We start from the raw sequence: 20,006 nt of genomic DNA, 5'->3' as shown, positions 1-20,006 counted from the left end.
ATTAAAATGCCCCTATGGAAGGAAGCGAATGCTGTGCAGGGAGTTTTACTTGAGGGGTTTTTAAAAAACTTTTTTGGATACTTGAGGTTTCAGCTGTTGCTCATCTGTCCTCGAGCTTTTCTTTGGATTCACCAGACCTAGAAACAAGAGGAACCTTTGTTCCCTGCAGAGGAAGGCCAAGGCATTTAGGCTGCTGATTCTGCACTCCTGCAGCTGCACTTAGCCTGCCCCATTTCTCTTCTGCAGTGTCCAGACCACTGCACTTTAAATTAAGGTAACCAGCAGCACATCTCTTCTGCGGTCTCATAGCTATGATGGATTCTGCAACTTGGGTGCTCCACTGGGCAAGAACAATGAATAGCAGGTTTCTATTCCTTTTCACATAGGCAATGCTTGTGGTTTTAGGACAAAAGGAAGAGCCTGCTTGTGGATGCAGGGTCAAATGGACCCTACTCTGCAGAACCCCAGATCCTTGCTCCAGTCTTTCCCCTGCTTGCTGATTTAAGTACATTCACACTCTACCCACTGGGATCAGCGAAGTATTGATCTGTTGGTCTAGTGGGACCTCTAGCTCCTTTGCTAGCCCAGCTTCCTGAGCCTCTTGTCCTTGGAACAAGACAAGGTCAAGAAGTGAACTACCTTACAACTGTTTTATTTATATCTGAGCCCGGCTCCTTAACATTGCAACGCAGGCATGGTCAGGCACCATTTACAAGGCCGGTTTTTGTAAGTAAAACCCCAAGAGGGGGCTGGTAGCGGAGGGACAGAGAGATCTTCCTCCACCAAACTTGCTGTACTTTTCGTGCCGAGCATTTTGCCTACTTACGCACCTAGAAGTAATTCTCTTGCTTCCTATGGCTACAGTTGCTGCATAATTAAGCAAGTCCTTAAATATGTAAAAGCCCTTCCTGCTTAGCAGCCTGGGGATGGGGTGACCTGTGGCCCTCTCCACCTGTTGACAGCATACCTCTCGCCACTGCTGCTGGGCTGCCTAGGTCTGCTGGAAGTTGGCAGTCCCCAAACACCCGGAGGCATAGGTTTCCCATTCCTGATTAATGGAATTTTTGAAGTTGGCTGTGTGCAGCAGGCTAGCAGGTTGGGGATGCCCAGAACCTTTCTCCCCAATGCCTAGTTTTCTATCTGTAGGCATTCTTGACATAAAGCTCTTACAGTCCTTAATGGTACAGCCCCCCTTCCAAACATGGTCTTCCTGAGAAGTGGGAACAGTGTTCTCCGCGGTCTTTGACCTGAACCTTTTTGCCTGGTTTGTCTGAGGTCCTGCAATGTACTTCTTCTCCCCAAATTCAGCCACCCTTGGGAGTTTCATTTCTGTCTACATTCTTGGTTGGGACTTGGGTACAACTATTAACCTGGATAACACATGCCCACCCCAAAACACAGACGCAAATGGCAGGACAGGATGTCCTCTTCCTGTCTTGAAGGCCTTGGGCTACATATAGTCTGGTTCTTGTGTGGCTGGCTGAGGGATTTCATATAGACCAGCTGATGCATTTAAAAAAAATAAAAATAAAGAAAACAAGTGTGTATTGAAAAGTCAGAACAACTGCGCTGGATGCGTGCTAGATTTTGCAGTCTGCAAAATGATCATTCTGTATAGCCAGAGATGGGCACCTGTGGACCTCCAGATGTTGTATTCAGATTCCTGTTGGTTGCTTAGTCATGGGTGGGAGTTGTAATCTCAACAATAGCTGGAGGAGTGCTGGTTCCCCATCCCTACAGTGTCAGGCTCTAAACCCCCACTCCACCCCCAGTGGCGTAGCATGGCCTGCCAGCGCCCGGGCTCATGTGGAAGGGGGGCTAGGGAGGGAAATGGGCGGAGTACGCATGCACATTCAACTGCCTAATGGCGTCCATGTCACCCAGGAGATCGCAGCTGCAGAGATGATAAGAATTGTTCTGTTGTCTGGAGAGATCACTTCCTGTTTCGCACGGAGAAGCTGTTTTCCAGGAGCCCAGCAAGAGAACCACGCAGCTTTATTGAGGCAACACTGGGTGTTGGAATTTTGCCCCCCTAACAATTTTGCGCTCTGGACAACTGCCCCTGTGCCCCCCCCATGCTACGCCACTGCCCACCCCACACCAAGCTTAAGATGCCACAGTTGTCTGTAGTGCCGTTTGCCGGTAGAATGGATTTATAGGGGAATGACTAGGATAGTGTTTCTTGGGTTGTTTTTGGACTACAGTTCCCATCATCCCTGGCCACTGGTTCTGCTTGCTGGGGATGATGGGAGTTGTAGTCCATCAACAGCTGGAGACCGAAGTTTGGGAAACACTGGACTTGGGAGAATGTTTCCGAGAGAGACAAGCCCGAAACTATTTGGAATCCACAAACCCAGCTTCAGCCCTCCACTGCTTCAATCTCATTGGTCTTAAAATATGGTGTTTTTATCCAGTTTTATTGATGTCACTGTTTTGTTTTAGCAGCAGCTTCAAGTTCCAAACCTATTGCAGAGAGAGAACACCTTCCGGCCCCCTCCCCTCCCCCACTTGTGCCGGGCGGGTTGGTACCCAAGCAATTGGGGGGGAGGTATATGGCTTCTCCAAAAAAAAGGGGAACGAGGGTTTAGGAAGCAGGGCTGTTTTTCCTGTTTTGTTCCCCTCCCCACTTTCATTTCACACACTTTTTATATTATTAAAATAAAGAAATAAATAACCCCAAAAAACCCACAACCCAACCATAAACAGGACAGAACTTCAATAAACGAGAGGACGGACAAAGACAAAATGACGAATGGACGTGCGTTTGGGTGGGTGGGGGCATAGAAGGAGGGCAAGGGCGGGGAAAACAGAACACCCTTTGACATTCCAAAGAAGAAGAAATTCCGGGGGGGGGGGGGGAGAGAAGCAGGGAGAAAGAGCGACACGAGCAGGACTTTTATAAGACAGAACTAGGACACCTGGGTTCTCTGAACAGGCACTCCCCCAGCTTAAATCTGGGAACCAGCCCGCCTACCCAAACCAGGCGGGAGGCAACCATGCAAGCTACAGAAGAACTAAATTAACAAAGTTTGGGGAAGGAGGGGGGGAAGAGAGACACTGTTACCCCCATACACTTACACACACACACACACAGTCCAGAATCAGTTGACTACGTTGGGAGTTCAGGGAGGCCCCAATCCAGTTTAAAAGGAGGAGCAAAACATTGGCTCCAAACTTTGTCCATCGTGGAGCCTTTTGTGGTGACTACAGGCCACCTAATCTGTGCTGAGAAATGCCAGTGCCCCCCTCAACCCTCTCTTTGCCAGTTGCCCCTCTGGGCAGAGTAGCGAGGGCAGGAAAGCCCCAACGTCTCCCCCCTGCCCCTCATGCAGACTGGAGCAAAGGGTCCCGCGTGCATTCTTGCGAAATGGGAGGACCTTTTCCCTCTCTGCCCCCCCCCAAGTAGGCAGCAGAAGGAACCGTTCCCTGTTCCCTTACCTCATCCAAGAGGTCTACTGTGACAAGAGAAAGCAAAGAACAGAGAGGGAGTCCAGAATATTGCCTCCACCCCACCAGAAGAAAAAAAAATCATCCACATTCTCCAGCAGAGGGTAAACAGTCACTTTGTCCAAAATTCACAGCTAGGAAAAGAGCGAAATCCCATACTTGGGATTGGGAGTGGGGAGAGAGAGGGGAGAAGGTTAAATCTGGGAATCTGTCAAAGAATGTCCCTCCTGCCTGTCATGGAGTCTGTTGCTTTTGCTGTCAGAACTTCCAACAGAGCAGTCGCCTGGCCCACAGGTGTGTTTTGTGACGGGGGCACCTGTTGGATTCCTGCCTGCCATGCAACTTGTTGAAAAGGCACGGGACCTCCATCGGAAAACAAAACGGTGGCGTGCCCGCGCTCCAGCCTGACGCTTCGTAGCAGAGACTCCCAAAACATACATGTCACCGACTGCCACCTCCCCTCCCTCCCTGATGTAAAAAGGACGAGTGGGGAAGGGGAATGTATTTCCGCTCTAGACGCCCAGCACGCACAATTCCTGCCCCGCATGGAAAATTCTCCTTGGTGGCTGCCTTTATGGCTTGGGGGGGGGGATAAGATGCAACAGGCAGCGGCTTCCTGGGGGATCGAAGAAGGGCATAATCTCACACCCCACCATACCAGGCGTGTCCCCCCCCCCTTTGCTGACAGTTCCTGTGGGGTGGGGTCAGAGGAAACAACAGTCCAGAAAGTTCCGAGGCTGAGCGCACATCACTGGAACCCTAAAGAAAGGAAAGGAAAATTGATGTTGGTTTCTTTGCCGCTGCTTCTTCTCCCCCTGCACGCCGCCCATCCCGGCCCATTCCCAAAATGTCAGATTCTGTGTTAAGAATTAGTTACAGGTAGGTAGCCGTGTTGGTCTGCCGTAGTCGAAACAAATTTTTTTAAAAATCCTTCCAGTAACACCTTAGAGACCAGCTAAGTTTGTCATTGGTATGAGCTTTCGTGTGCATGCACACTTCTTCATCAAATGCCAACAGTGCCCTTCAGCTCTCTATATTGGACAAACAGGCCAAACCCTACACCAAAGGATAGGTAAAGGTAAAGGGACCCCTGACCATTAGGTCCAGTCATGACCAACTCTGGGGTTGCGGAGCTCATCTCGCGTTATTGGCCGAGGGAGCCGGCGTACAGCTTCCAGGTCATGGCCGCCAAAGGATAAATGGACATAAATCTGACATCAGGAATCACAAGACAGAGAAACCAGTAGGAGAATACTTCAGTCTCCCAGGACGTTCTATACAAGATCTCAAAGTAGCTGTCTTATTACAAAAGAATTTCAGAAATAGACTGGAAAGAGAAGTTGCTGAATTACCAAACTTAAAACCACGGAGAGACCTGGTCTGAATAGAGACATTGGATTCTTATTTCATTATACATGATAAAGCCATCTCACCGCTTGCTTTTTCCTGTTAAGACCAATTGCAGTCGTTAACAGTTGTCAACAGGTTTACCACTCCTATCAGCCATCACCCATTCCCACCACCCTTCTGAGTAATAATACCCCTTCTCACCCTCTCACTATATATAAGGGTCTGGTGACGTCTGTTTCAGTGTATCTGAAGAAGTGTGCATGCACACGAAAGCTCATACCAATGACAAACTTAGTTGGTCTCTAAGGTGCTACTGGAAGGAATTTTTTTATTGTGTTAAAAATGTTTGAGATCACTATGTTTGGCCCTGGAAGGCACAACAGCTGCAAGGTACCAGCATACATTTTAGTCTAGGCTGAGCATAATGGGAGAGAGACAAAGGCGGAGGTGCCTTTTAGACAACAGCATTTGGGATAGGATTGAACTGGGAGTTGGCATGGCTGGTAGGGAGGGGAGCCTGTGGCCCTCCAGGTGCCGTTGGACTACAACTCCCATCATCCACTGGCCATGCCAGCTGGGGATGATGGGCGTTGGAGTACAACAACACGCAAGAGGGCCACAGACCCCCGATCCCTGCTCTGAACAGTGATATTACTTCTCTAATTATTGGAATTTGGATACTGCTTTAATTGTGGTTTCAGTGTGGTTTAGTTTAGTTTTATATATGTGTGTATGTGTGTGTATGTTAGAAACAGGTTGGTACAGTGGTACCTTGATACTCAAATGCCTTGGCTCCCGAACAAATAGGCTCCTGAACGCCGCAAACCCAGAAGTGAGTGTTCTGGTTTGCGAATGTTTTTCGGAAGCCGAATGTCCGATGCGGCTTCCGCTTGAGTGCAGGAAGCTCCTGCAGCCAATCGGAAGCCGTGCCTTGGTTTTCGAACCGTTCTGGGAGTCGAACGGACTCCCGAAATGGATTAAGTTCGAGATCCAAGGTACCACTGCATTGTTGATGGCATTTGTCTGTCTCAAGAGACAGTGGAATGCGCCTCCGAGGGTGAAGTCAAACTGCTGGAGAATCACAGCACCTGCTGTGGCTGCAGAGGTTTCAAAAGCTGCTGAGAAGTGTACAGGAACCCACACGTTTGCATGTTCTCTGTCCATCTCTCAGCACAAGTTGTGCTGGGGTTGTCAGTATCTGTCTGTCTTGAGGGAAATGGGAGTGTGGGAGTCAAGTCAAACCGCTGAGTTAACAGCACCCAAAGTCACCTCCCCGGGGCACAAGCCTGGGCAGGGTGTATGGAAGTCCTGAGCTGCCCAGACGACAAGTTCCCCCCGGCCTTGCCGATGTGGTCCAAAGGAAAGCAGAGCAAGACGTTCGGCAACAGGTACCACCCCACCCTCTTAGGGAATCCACTCGGGATTTGTGTAGGGTTTACCCCTCAGTGGTTGGCATAGAAAGGGGGGGGGAATTCTACAAATCCCATATAAACATAATCCACAATACAGTGGTGCCTCGCTTAACGAATGCCCTGCTTAACGAAATTTCCGCTTAACGAAAGGATTTTTCGAGCGGAGGTTGCCTCACTAGACGAATTCGTTTTATGAAAAATTCGTCTAGCGAATCGCGGTTTGCCATAGGAATGCATTGAAATTCAATTAATGCGTTCCTATGGGCAAAAAAAAATTCAAAAAAAATTCAATGCATTCCTATGGGATTCGCTAGACGAATTTTTCGTTATAAGAAAAGACCCATGGAACGAATTAAGTTCATCTAGCGAGGCACCACTGTATAATTAAATGAAAAGACCACGCAATCAGATCCCTTGGCGTTTTAGATCATGGCATTTGGTTACTTAAAACTAAATGCCTTACTTCCTGTAAATAAACTAGAGCTTTCTTAAGTTACCCAGGCATGTTCCCAGTTACGATAGACAAAAGGTGGGGATTGAAAGCATTAGTACAGCAACGTGATCTTGAAAAACCCACTGGTGAGCAAGGGGACAGGATTCTTTCAAAGTGGGGACGGGAGGGACGGAGGCTTCAGAGGACAGAAAGAAAGGAGCTGTAAAAGAGCTGCCTTTTGACTCCCTCAGATGGTCAAAGGGGGGAACCGCAAGCAAGCTGAGTGACCAAGGTACTGGTATTATTATTATTGTTGTTGTTGTTGTTGTTGTTGTTGTTGTTGTTATTATCACGGTCGTACCTGGGTTTTCAAACAGCTTAGTTCTCGAACGTTTTGGCTCCTGAACGCCACAAACCCAAAAGTTCTGTCTGTTCTGGTCTGCGAACTATTTTTGGAAGCTGAACGTCCGACGAGGCTTCTGCGGCTTCTGATTGGCTGCAGGAGCTTCCTGCAGCCAATCAGAAGCTGTGCTTTGGTTTCCAAACAATTTGAAAATTGAGCGGACTTCCAGAACGGATTCTGTTTGACTTCCGAGGTACGACTGTATTATTATTATCATCACCATCACTATCCTTATTATCCTTATTCTTTATTGAATTTATATACCGCCCTATACCCGGAGGTCACAGAACAAAATCAGAATATAAAACCACAAAATATAGAATCAAAATAAAAACAGTTCAGTGGTTTAAAAAGTTCAGTGCAGGTTTTTTGCCCCCCTTTTTAAAAAAGTAACCAGGGAAGCATCTCCAAATTGCCTCTAAAGTTATGACTTGTGGGTACATTTCTCTCCCCGCCCCTTCTGCCATGCCCCCTTCTGCCATAGGTACTCACAGTCCCTGGTGGCAAAGGGCTGGTGGTGGTTGCCTTAGTCCGACTGAACACTTTCTACTACGATGCTGGGTTTGTCCCGCGCTGGAGGATTCTTGTTGATGTAGCTGTTCAAAGTCTTCTCCTGAAGAAGGGGAGAGAAGGAAATGTTCAAAGGAGAAAATGGGACGCTCTCAGCTCCCACCGTGATCCAAAATCCCGCCGACGGCATTTTGAAGCCACCAGCCTTGCCCCTCCCCCCCTGCCCTCTAACCACTGGACACTGCTCCTTTGCCCGGGATCCTGCTTTTCCCAGAGAGGAACGGGGCGTCCTCGCTCCCCTGTTGTAACCCAGCAGATCACACCCCTGGCTTTTCAACGCCGCCACCCCCCCACTTCCTCTAAGCCAGTGTTCCCCAAACTTGGGTTTCCGGCTGTTTTTGTACTACAACTCCCATCATCCCTAGCTAGCAGGGCCAGCGGTCATCAGGGATGATGGGAATTGTAGAGCCCGCTCTTGCTGAAATGCGAGACTCACCTCCACTAGCTGGTGCCAGTGCTCGATGGGTTTGCGTGGGTTCGCCAGCATGTCGGCCCAGTGGTCCCTCCCAGGTGCATCTGCGTCGCTGCCCACTCTGCACATCCCGATGACCTCGTTGTGCCCAATGCTGTGGAATAATAGAATCATAAGGATTGCAGGAGGGGCCACGAGGGTCATCTAGTCCAACCTCCTGCAATGCGGGGATCTTTTGCCCAACGTGGGGGTCAAAACCCACGACCCTGAGATTAAGAGTCTCATGCTCTACCATCTGAGAGAAGAGGATGAGCAACGAAGAGGGTGGGGAAGGGCACACGATGAAGGGTGCATGTGTAATAAATCAGTTTAACTTATTTACATTGTGCTGTAACCAAGGCTGGTCCTCCTCAGAGCACACCGATCAAAATAACTGAATCTAAGTCAAGTCCATTAGCATCAATGGACTTCCTCTGAGCAGAACTAGCATTGCAATCTTGGGACCGGGGATGGAGAAAGAACATTAAGGCCATTAAAAAAAGCTTGCTATGCCCCTTTCCCACTTAAAGATGGGGACGAGGAACTCTTCCAGATGTGCTGGACTTCCCATCATCCCTGACCACTGTTCAGTCTGGCTGGGGCTGATGAGAGCTGAAAGTTCCTCATCTATGCAGAAAGAAATGGTTGTGGCTGTGGGCAGCAGGCTGGCGACACAACGAAAGCTTGCTTTGTGCAAACGAGCCAGACTCTTGTCTCTGATTCAGCACTGCAAGGCTCCTATGCAGAAATAACATCGAAGCAGCTCTTAAAAAACAACAATACCTGCCACACTAACATTTCCCTTTCAAGGTCAAGGAGAAGAGGATGGAACCAAGGCATTCTGGCTCTCAGACTCCCATTCTGCGCTCTGCTTCCCATCCATCGAGAGAAGCGAGAAATCCTGGCACTCAGCCCCCTCCCCTCATTTAAAACCCCCCACTTGCCTTGCAGAGAACTCAGCTCTCGGCTCCCATTTTTGCTCATTTCCTTTCAGTCAAAGCAGGAATTTCAGCATTCCTGCCTTTCCTGAGAAGCGTGGGGCCCCTCCCTTGACCCCCCCCCCGGTGCATCTTGCCATTCACTAGACACCAGATTCCTCCCTGGAAAACCTGGTCCGGATTTTCCATACCCCTTTCGAAAGAAGCCGGTATCTTAGCTCCTCCTCTAACTCACACTGTCTTCTCCCGAGAAGCTGGATGTCCTTGCCGCCTCTTGCACCACACATCATGCCATTCCATGGGCTAGGAAAACTGGGTCTCTGCCTCCACGTGTGGTCCTGGTTCCTAGTGTCCCCTTTGCCAGAGCCCTTAAGACCCCACATATCCCTTTGGTCAGAGCTAAGAATCCCAGAATTGCCTTATTTTGGCAAAGAAACGCAGTGGGAATCACCGCCGACCAGAAGAGACTCATCTGCTCAATGGAGAACGGAGGGACTTAATGGACACCCGGCGTTCCTAGCCAACCCGCTGTGCTCCTTGGCGCAGTGCAGTTAAGGGCAGAGTGCGCACCTACATGTGTTGTGCCTCACCAGTCGTAATCCATGACCGCCAAGGTGATGCTGACATGCTCCATGCTGTCTTGCGGGATGTCAAAGACGAGGGCCTCGTTGTAACTGGGGTTGAGCGTGTTCTTCTTGATGGACGTCTTGCGCTTCTTCAGCCGCCGCCCTTCGCACATGAGGGATGCCTTGACGTAGGGATCTGGAGATAATAATAATAATAATAATAATAATAATAATAATAATAATAATTTATTATTTATACCCCGCCCATCTGGCTGGGTTTCCCCAGTCACTCTGGGCGGCTTCCAACAGAAGTATTAAATACAATAATTTATTAAACATTAAGAGCTCTCCCTAAATCTGGAGAGAGGAGGCTGACAGAATTACGGGGGAAGCAGCCCAGGCCCGGCCCATGCTGCCTACTTGTCACCGTTCTCCCCATCTCTGCTTTGGGATGCCGCCATCTTGACAGCGGTTCCAGTCCCAATATATGCTTGGCCCTTGCTGTCGCTGGGCAGTCCCAGGAAGTGCTTGCCGGTCCCATCTGAGATGACCTCTAGCGGTTGGGGAACAGCGCCTGCCAATTGTTTTTGCTCCAATGCTTGGATGCCCGAGAGGGGGTGTGACACTTGGGTGAGGGTCAGTGGGCATGACCTCATCCAACCCCATGCAACTGTGGCTTCCGGAAGAGAGAAGGGGGACTTCAGTATATCTGAAGGAGCGTCTTCACCCCCACCGTCCGGCCCTGACACTGAGGTCCAGCTCTGAGGGCCTTCTGGAAGTTCCCTCCCTGCGACGTTATAGGGAACCAGGCAGAGGGCCTTCTCGGTAGTGGCACCCGCCCTGTGGAAGGCCCTCCCATCAGATGTCAAGGAAATAAACAACTATCTGACTTTTAGAAGACATCTGAAGGCAGCCCTGTTTAGGGAAGTTTTTAATGTTTTATGTTTTATTGTGTTTTTAATATCCTGTTGGGAGTCGCCCAGAGTGGCTAGGGAAACCCAGCCAGATGGGCAGGTTATAAATAAATTGTTGTTGTTGTTGTTAATGCTGATGGCTGAAAACCTACCGTACTTGCCCCCAGAATATTTCAGGTCTACACCTCTCCCCAAGCACCAAGGCCCAGCCTGCGGCACAGCGGCAGCGGGAGGCCCCATTAGCTAAAGCGGTACCTCAGGTTAAGAACAGTTTCAGATTGAGAACGGACCTCCAGAACGAATTAAGTTCTTAACCCGAGGTACCACTGTATGTGGAAATGGCTCAATTAACAAATAGGTTAAGAGGTAACACCAAACAATTCTTTTCTCAAAAATGGGAAATGTTTAAGAGATACTTAAAAAAAAATAACAGCGACATATTATCTATGGCAGGGGTTCCCAACAAAATTTTCTCGAGGACCCCTCATCGAGCCACTATTGTGACAAGGACCCCCATTAATTCCTAATCCTAAAATTAAAAAGTGAGAGCCAAATTAAGAGTCTTTTTATATTTTATATTTTTAACCAATGGTCCATTTTTAACTACGCGAACTGTAGCTTCCGTGAAAAACAACGCTTTGTTTACAAACACTAATGTTTTGCAAAGAGGCGGCGCGTGCCAGGGAGGAGGGAGGGGAATGGAGAAGACAGGGTACCTGCGCAGTAGCGCACAAATGAAGCCGACGTGCGCAAAGCATCTTGGGGAGGTGAGCGTTAGTAGAATGCGTGCGCTGCCTCTTTGCAAAACAGTAGTGTTTGTAAAGCGCCACCTAACGGCATATAGCAGAACTACTGCCTCTATCTAATTCTAGTTTTGCGCTAGACTCTGCTCATGCAGGAAGCGGCCAAAACAAAAAATCTGTTATCATACGAAATATATTTAATTAATATATTTTTTATTCTAATAGCATCTTGCGGACCCCTCTGGCATAGCTCGCGGACCCCTGGGGGTCCACGGACCACCTGTTGGGAACCACTGATCTCTGGTAGTGTTTGAATGACCCTTGTGTACATAAAATACAAGAGACTTTTTGAAATCATTGCAACATTTGCATCACAAAAAGGACTTTATTATTACAGTGGCCTGAGTTCTTGTCCTCTTATCGTTTTTGTGTGATTTTCTTAATTTCAGCAGTCTCATTTGTGTGTGTGTGCGGGGGAGCTATGTTTAGGGTTGCCAGACTCAATAGAGGACAGGACTTCTGTGCCCTGCTCTCTTTTGAGTCTAGAAACCTTTAAGGTTTCCAGACTCAAAAGAGAGCATGGCAATTAAAGGCACAGAAGTCCTGTCCTCTATTGAGTCTGGCAACCCTAGCTGTGTTGTTTCTGCTGATGTTAAACCACCCTGGTCAACTTACAGCAAATAAGCCACAGATTGATCACTGGATCCCAATATACTATTTCTGCCTCTCTATCCTAGCTGCCTAATGTATTTCACCACCACAACCTCCTTTCCAGCATTATTTTCCCCCTCCTCATCTTACTTGCCCATATTTGTCTTCTGTCTCCAAGCCTTTTCCCTCTCCGGGGTCCCTTACTGAGCCCCAGTGTGGGGCTCCACTGCTTGATTCAATCCGAATGCATTTAAGCCTCCAACCACACATTGGTTTGGCCAACATACCAGCCAACACATGGGACTGGTCAACACATTTTGCCTCCTAAAGCGGAGAAAAAGATGGCGTGTGTTACTCACGCTTCCATAAATAGAAGCTGACTCCATGACACACAGGGAGACAATGATGTCCCACAATGCCTTGGCACTGCTGCCCCACCCAGCACCTGCCACCTGTGGCACCCACCTCACTTGGCCTAATGATAGGGCCGGCCCTGCTACGGCCCTTCTTCCCCCCACGGCTGCCCCACCGGCTCACCAGAAAATCCAGTCAGATCCATGGCTTTGAGGTTGGTGGCCTTGATGATGGTGACCGTGAGGCGCCCAGCGGTGGGCAAGTAACAGAGAGAGAAATTCAGCTCCCCTAAATCCGCTTTTTCCTGTGAGATGGGAGAAGATGAAGAAGAAAACAACACGGTCAGTAAATGTATCTGGGGGATAAGGAAATCCCAGCACGGAGCATCAGTCAATATGGTGGCTGGAGAGGCATATTGCATCATGATATACAGTCGTACCTCAGAAGTCAAACGGAATCCATTCCGGAAGTCCATTCGACTTCCAAAACGTTCAGAAGCTGCATCGGACGTTTGGGTTCCAAAGAACGTTCGCACACCGCAACACTCACTTCCGGGTTTTTGCGGCGTTCAGGAGCAAAACGTTCGACTCGCAAGGCGTTCGACTTCCGAGGTACGACCGTATAATATAAAATAATGGGTTAGTCCTACTCAAAGTAGACTCATTCAGTGATATCTATAGGCTTACTCTGAGTAAAACCGAGTTTGCCACAACCCAATATTTTACTACTGTATTTTATCGTTGTGAGCTGTTATTAGGCATCCAGTAAAAATGCTGAATAATGAAGAGTAAAGTCTTTCAGATGGAACCCCCAGCGGCACAACGGGTAAGTGTATCTGCCTGTTCACCTGATGGCTGGTGGTTGGAGCTTGCCCAGGGTCGGCTGTGGGCACGATTCCTGCATTGCAGGGGGTTGGACTAGATGACCCCTGGGGTCCCTTCCAACTCTATAATTCTGTGATTCTGTGACCTGGTCCAAAGTTGTGCTAGTGTGTATGTGTGTCACGTGCTCCTTAAAACCAGGTCCGGTCAATGTTCTGGCTGCAGCATTACACAGTTGTGTACCATTCATAACAAAATTTCACATCGGAAACTAACATAACCCCAATTAATTGTATCAATAACACATTGCCCACCTGATATAAGCCACATAAAGGTAAAGGTAAAGGGACCCCTGACCATCAGGTCCAGTCGTGACCGACTCTGGGGTTGCGCGCTCATCTCGCATTATTGGCCGAGGGAGCCGGCGTATAGCTTCCAGGTCATGTGGCCGCTTCTGGCAAACCAGAGCAGCACATGGAAACGCCGTTTACCTTCCCGCTGTAGCGGTTCCTATTTATCTACTTGCATTTTGACGTGCTTTCGAACTGCTAGGTTGGCAGGAGCTGGGACCAAGCAATGGGAGCTCACCCCGTCACAGGGATTCGAACCGCCGACCTTCTGATCAGCAAGCCCTAGGCTCAGTGGTTTAACGCACAGCGCCACCTGGGTCCCCTTAGCGCCACCTGGGTCCCCTTAATATAAGCCACATGGCAAGCCCCAAATCAGAGCATGTTGTAGCCTTTATTTCAAACTGCTCTCATCTGATTTATACCCGATTTGTTCAGAACATATTACTTGAATAATTACTTGAATATAATTACTCTACCTCTCTTTCAAATCAGAACCAGTAAAGGTGGTGAAGGTCCTGTGTGAGTTTCTGGAGGCAGTTGGAGGATGGATGGTGGCTAACAGATTGAGATTGAATCCTGACAAGACAGAAGTACTGTTTGTGGGGGACAGGAGGCGGGCAGGCGTGGAGGACTCCCTGGTCCTGAATGGGGTAACTGTGCCCCTGAAGGACCAGGTGCGCAGCCTGGGAGTCATTTTGGACTCACAGCTGTCCATGGAGGCGCAGGTCAATTCTGTGTCCAGGGCAGCTGTTTATCAGCTCCATCTGGTACGCAGGCTGAGACCCTACCTGCCCGCGGACTGTCTCGCCAGAGTGGTGCATGCTCTAGTTATCTCTTGCTTGGACTACTGCAATGCGCTCTGTGTGGGGCTACCTTTGAAGGTGACCCGGAAACTACAACTAACCCAGAATGTGGCAGCTAGACTGGTGACTGGGAGCAGCTGCCAAGACCACATAACACCGGTCTTGAAAGACCTACATTGGCTCCCAGTACGTTTCCAAGCACAATTCAAAGTGTTGGTGCTGACCTTTAAAGCCCTAAACGGCCTCGGTCCAGTATACCTGAAGGAGGGTCTCCACCCCCATCGTTCTGTCCGGACACTGAGGTCCAGTGCCGAGGGCCTTCTGGCGGTTCCCTCACTGCGAGAAGCCAAGTTACAGGGAACCAGGCAGAGGGCCTTCTCGGTAGTCTCACCCGCCCTGTGGAACGCCCTCCCACCAGACGTGAAAGAGAAAAACAACTACCAGACTTTTAGAGGACATCTGAAGGCAGCCCTGTTTAGGGAAGCTTTTAATGTTTAATAAATTATTGTATTTTAATATTTCTGTTGGAAGCCGCCCAGAGTGGCCCGGGAAACCCAGCCTGACGGGTGGGGTATAAATAATAAATTATTATTATTATTATTATTATTATTATTATTATTATTATTATTATACAATACACTCAAATACATACATACATACATGAAGAAATGCTACTTAGCATCTTCCCTACAATGCAGGAAGAACAAGCTTGGCACATTTATTCTCCTTCTGCAAAAAGGTAGCCGAGTAAAATCTGTGCAGCCACACAATCCTCAGGAGAGGCAGACACAAGGAACCCACCATATTTCATAATAATGTTGGAATCAACTGGTTTTTGCCAACCTTATGGATACAAACCTGAGGGAATATTGCTGGTTTTCTTTAAAAACTTAAACAGCCCTAACATGCGTGTGTACGGGAAGGAATGTTGCTTCAAAAATCTAACCAACGTTGCATTAGGAAAAGCACCATGGAAAACAAAATCTCAGAACAAAGAATTTCAGTATTCCAAAGATGGGCCGAGGAGGAAATATACTGAATTTCATTTCCTCTGAAGCAGAAAAAGGCGAGAGTATCAGCGCACGGGCATTACTTCCCACCGTAGTTGGAATTCAAATACCAACATGGACCTTGGAATTCTGCTGGGCTGAACAGATATCCTGGACTCTGCTTATGTCAATTTCTATCCCAGGTTATTATCACCTGGGGAAAGCATTTTAATAGCAGCTGGGATGGGGGTGCTAATGCACACAAACACCGATTCTGTCCAGACACTCAGCGGATAACCAAGACATGGAGTATCTGTGGGTAATATCACACACCAGGGTTGGAACAGAAATGTGTGTGTGTGTGTGTGTGCGCGCGCGCGTACACATATGTGCGTGCATTAAACACACACACACACACACACACACACACACACACACACACACACACACACAGAGTCTCTATGAGTACGGAGGGCCTAGTGAGTCATTGCATAATTAGCACTGAATTTTCAGGGATCAGCTGCTGTGTTTGATGGCGTGCATATATATATATATATATACACACACACATATGTTCAGAAACTCTGCAGATATTTGAGACCTTGTCCCCAGGGTCACTGTTCTTTGCCAAGAAGGAAGAGCGCAGCAACATGGCGAGAAGGAGAAGGCCTCCTCTGACCAGTGGCCCCTTAGGCCTACTTATCACTGAGGTGGCAAATTGTATCATCGTCATCATCAATTTATGAGTCTCCTCCGTCTGGGTTCTATTACAACACACTAGAAAAGGCCGCTTCCAGTTTCCTGCACATAGAAAGCGAACATCTCAGAGAGAAGACAAAAGGACCCTTCTCCCCAAAATCCAGGATGGTTTTTTTTGGGGGGGGGGAGGGAATATTTTCATACAGAGAAGGACACAGTCATCCAAGTCCCCACCCCAGCAATGCTCTAGTCTTTAATATTCCTCACAAGCTAGATTCTTGTTGACAGTGCTCCTTGGAGCCTAACTTTCCTGCTGAGGCTGGTTATCTAAAACCCACTTAGGCGTCCAGTCTAAAGATTGCATCCATATAGAAAATTATATATCAGGGAGAGTAGGATTCTGACCGGTCTCCTTGGCATCCAGCTTACTCTGAGCGTGACCTGCAAAAAAAACATGCCGCAGCGTGAATTGCTCCTGATCAGGGTACTCCATTCCAACCCCATTTCCATATTGTTGTGGGTTTCCCCTCTTGGCATTTTCGCTGAAGATTTGTCGCGGTTTGTTTTGTATTTCTGAAAACACTGGGTTTTCTCCAGACTTGCCGATACCTCCCCTCTTGTATATTGGTGGTGCGATTTTGCCGACATAAAGATGTCAGGGGCCACATTAGGCTTCTGGTCCCGAGGTGCGCTACATTGGGCTGGTTCATCTCTCAGTCACGAGGTGCGGATGTGGAATTAAGCCTTCCTGGACGATTTGCCACGGAACGTTTCCCTCAATGTCCGCCAGCACGTTTTGGCAAAGATGGTGCATCTGTTTGGCAGTTAGAGCAGCGGTTCCCAATTGGTGGTCCGCTGGGGGGGGGGCTTGTGGCCCCATTCACATAACAAAAACTACCATAGAGATTTCAAAATTTTCAAAAGTAGGGGGGGGGTCCATGGCTTGGCTTTGGAAAAACAGGGGGTCCACAATACTTAGCTAATTGGGAACCACTGGCCTAGAGCAGGCATCCCCAAACTTCGGCCCTCCTGATGTTTTGGCCTACAACTCCCATGATCCCTAGCTAACAGGACCAGTGGTCAGGGGTGATGGGGATTGTAGTCCAAAACATCTGGAGGGCCGAAGTTTGGGGATGCCTGGCCTAGAGCCATCCTCAGAAACCACGCCCATTGCAGGCCTGGAACCGGCGACCCCGGTTCTGACAGGCCAGGATTTCAATTGTGTGCCACCCTGGCTCTTGGCTGTGGTGGGTTGTTCTTCCGTTTCGGCGTTTGGGTTGCTGGCATGAGGCATCTCCCTGAAGGAGACGGGGGAAATGTTGAAGAGACAGTTGCCGGTAGACAGTTTTGCTAGCGGTCAGTCTTCCTGCTACCGGTGTTTTGAGTCCTGCATGTTCCTGGAAGTGAGTTTGCACACACAACCCCCCTAAAAAAAAACCCTCACTGCCCCAGCTTAGGGCATTGATGCACATCTCTCAGGCCTTGTCTAAATCAAGGTGGTGCTTCCCACTTATTCATTCCTCTCTGCCGCCTCTGCTTCTTCTTCTCAAACTATCCTTTTTTTTTTTTTTGCTTTGGGCCCATCCGTGCCCCGTCATGCTCCCCCCCCCAGCCGCTGCCGCCAACGCTCTCTCGCTCTGCCTTTCTTTCTCTTAGCCTCGGGCCCCTTTGGGATTTGGCCTGAACGACGGCCAGCAAAGCCCTCGCTTGCCCCAGAACAAGTGAGTTGGCAGAGCAGGCCGGAGGGCTGGTGAGTGGAGGATGGAGCAGGGGCAGGGGGGGGGGGCGGAAAGGCTTCATTAATATTGATGCGGCTGCAAATGGGATCGAGCTGGTAAAAGGGTATGAAATATTCACGCAGGAAACAATGTGCCGCCTGGTAAGACCGGGAGTCTTGGCATCCTCTCGTTGCCCCTCAACCAAATAGCTCTGGTTCCTTCCCCCCGCTCTACCTCTGGTGCCAGACATTCTTTATGGTGGGGTGAGGGGTGTTCAGGACTCACCTGTGTTAAGGGATTGGAGAACCACAGGCAGTTTCTCCAGTGGGACTGTCTCTCTGGACACCCCACCAGGAAATAGGTTTGCATAACCAGTTTTTCTTTTCCTGGCAAGGGCCGTTGTGCTTTTTAACAACCCTATTAGCAGGTGGGAATGCCACAAGTGCCGTTTCCACCATCATACGTCTGTGGTTCAGAAGTCATTGGTTCAGTTAATTCCTGTCATGCCGCTGTGGTGTGTGTGTGTGTGTGTGTGTGTATTAGAATCTTTTCTGTAAAGTCTTTTCAGTTACAGGATGGGTTTGGCCAACATACGCTATCCAGGGCAAGGCAATATTTGGTTTTCAACATCGTGATATATCACCAGCTAAAACACTGCAATATACCAAGCCAGTGTGGTGTAGTGGTTAAGAGCGGTGGACTCCTAATCTGGTGAACCAGGTTCGCTTCCCTGCTCCTCCACATGCAGCTGCTGGGTGACCTTGGGCTAGTCACACTTCTTTGAAGTCTCTCAGCCCCACTCACCTCACAGAGTGTTTGTTGTGGGGGAGGAAGGGAAAGGAGAATGTTAGCCGCTTTGAGACTCCTTAGGGTAGAGATAAAGCGGGATATCAAATCCAAACTCCTCCCCTTCTTCTTCTTCTTCTTCTTCTTCTTCTTCTTCTTCTTCTTCTTCTTCTTCTTCTTCTTCTTCTTCTTCTTCTTCTTCTTCTTCATATTGGCCGGCTTCACGGCTTTCCCCCACCGTGTGATTTTTACATAGCACATGCATCATGAGTCGTGATATATTGCCAGGTTGTGGTGAACCTGTATCTAGGCTGTGCCCCTTTAGGCAGCGGGTGAAGACTTGCATCATGCAGCCTGATTCCCCACCTCCCCAAACCCTTACCTTCCAAGTCCCGGACTGCAGAACCCGGGACTGGCAGCCGTGTGACACCGGAAGTTGCGTCAACGTAACTTCCGGGGTCGCTTTGCCCTTTTATGGGCACCAAAAATGGCCACTGCTGGCTTCGAAAGTCACTTGTACGCATGTCAGTGCGTCGAAGCAACTTCCGGTGTCGCCCCGCCCATCTATGGGCACAAAAAATGGCCGCCGTCGACACCGGAAGTCACGTCTATGCACTTCCGGACATGCGTAGATGCGACTTTTGAAGCCGGCGGTGGCCATTTTTGGTGCCCATAGAAGGGCAAATCGGAAAGAAAAAAAATGGCCGCAGGCAGGAGAAAATAACAGAGAAAAATGGGAGACGAAGTGATACGGGGGACCACCGGGAAAAGGTAAGTAAAAACGGGGGTTTCCCGGGGAAAACGGGGTACTTGGCAGCTATGCCGAACCCCATTCCCTCCTCCTCACAGATATACTGCTAGCCAGAGGAGGCTGGTCCATTAGGGCAAATGGGGCACAACTCCACCTGCTTTACTTTGCCCACTGCAAAAGTCACACAAAAGAAGTGGAAGGAAGAGAACGTTCCGACCAAAGAAGAGTAGATAACCAAGGTGATGGACTATGCCGAAAATGGCAAAGATGACCGTGGGGATCAGGCACCAAGATGATATGAAATTCAGTCAAGAAGAGTGGGAAAAGTTTATAGAATATCTTAAAGACCACCGTGTACACTTAAAAACGTTAGCAGGGTTGTTGTAACACTTATAACGTAACATGAGTTGAGGTTAAAAAAAAAGGAGATAAAATGGATTAGAAAAAAGTAATTAGTAATTTTCCCTATAAAAATATAGGGGAAAATTGGAAAGGGGGGCGGGAGTACGAGGGATCTAAGTAATCCCAGGAGTATAAAAATAGAAAATGATGTGAATGTATAAGAATACTGTTTTAAAATGAAAATAAAATATTTAATGAAAGTCACACAACATGCCAGTCCAACCCCGCACATGCCAGTCCAGAGGGATGTCCCTAGCTGTCAGCTTCCTCTGACGTTTCCCCTGATGTTTAGTCGGAATCTCCTTTCTTGAAGCCATTGGTTCGAATCCTACCCCCCCCCCCCGAGAGCAGGAGAAAAGAAGCCTGCTCCCTTTCCCCCAGGCAGGAAACACCCCTCCTCATGCCACACCCCTTTTCTGTAAACCACAGGCCTCCCATCCTTGAATGTTTTGCCC

At 48.8% G+C, this 20,006-nt stretch overlaps 1 protein-coding gene across 1 annotated transcript in view; it reads right to left on the bottom strand.

Annotated features, from left to right (window-relative positions):
* Window positions 1–2,401: 2,401 nt before the first annotated feature.
* Window positions 2,402–20,006, bottom strand: part of SYT3 (synaptotagmin 3) — a 61,245-nt gene continuing 43,640 nt past the window's right edge. The window contains exons 6-10 of the mRNA XM_035135526.3: window positions 12,416–12,536; window positions 9,595–9,766; window positions 8,052–8,181; window positions 7,538–7,658; window positions 2,402–4,206 (exon numbers count right to left, since the gene is read on the bottom strand). Coding sequence (XP_034991417.1) covers window positions 7,572–7,658; window positions 8,052–8,181; window positions 9,595–9,766; window positions 12,416–12,536 — 510 coding nt within the window. The 3' untranslated portion in view covers window positions 2,402–4,206; window positions 7,538–7,571. The remainder of the gene's footprint in view (window positions 4,207–7,537; window positions 7,659–8,051; window positions 8,182–9,594; window positions 9,767–12,415; window positions 12,537–20,006) is intronic.

Source organism: Zootoca vivipara, chromosome 12 (genome assembly GCF_965207765.1).
Source record: "Zootoca vivipara chromosome 12, rZooViv2.hap1.1, whole genome shotgun sequence".
Lineage (NCBI taxonomy): Eukaryota > Metazoa > Chordata > Lepidosauria > Squamata > Lacertidae > Zootoca > Zootoca vivipara.
This window is presented reverse-complemented; position numbering and strand designations above follow the sequence as displayed.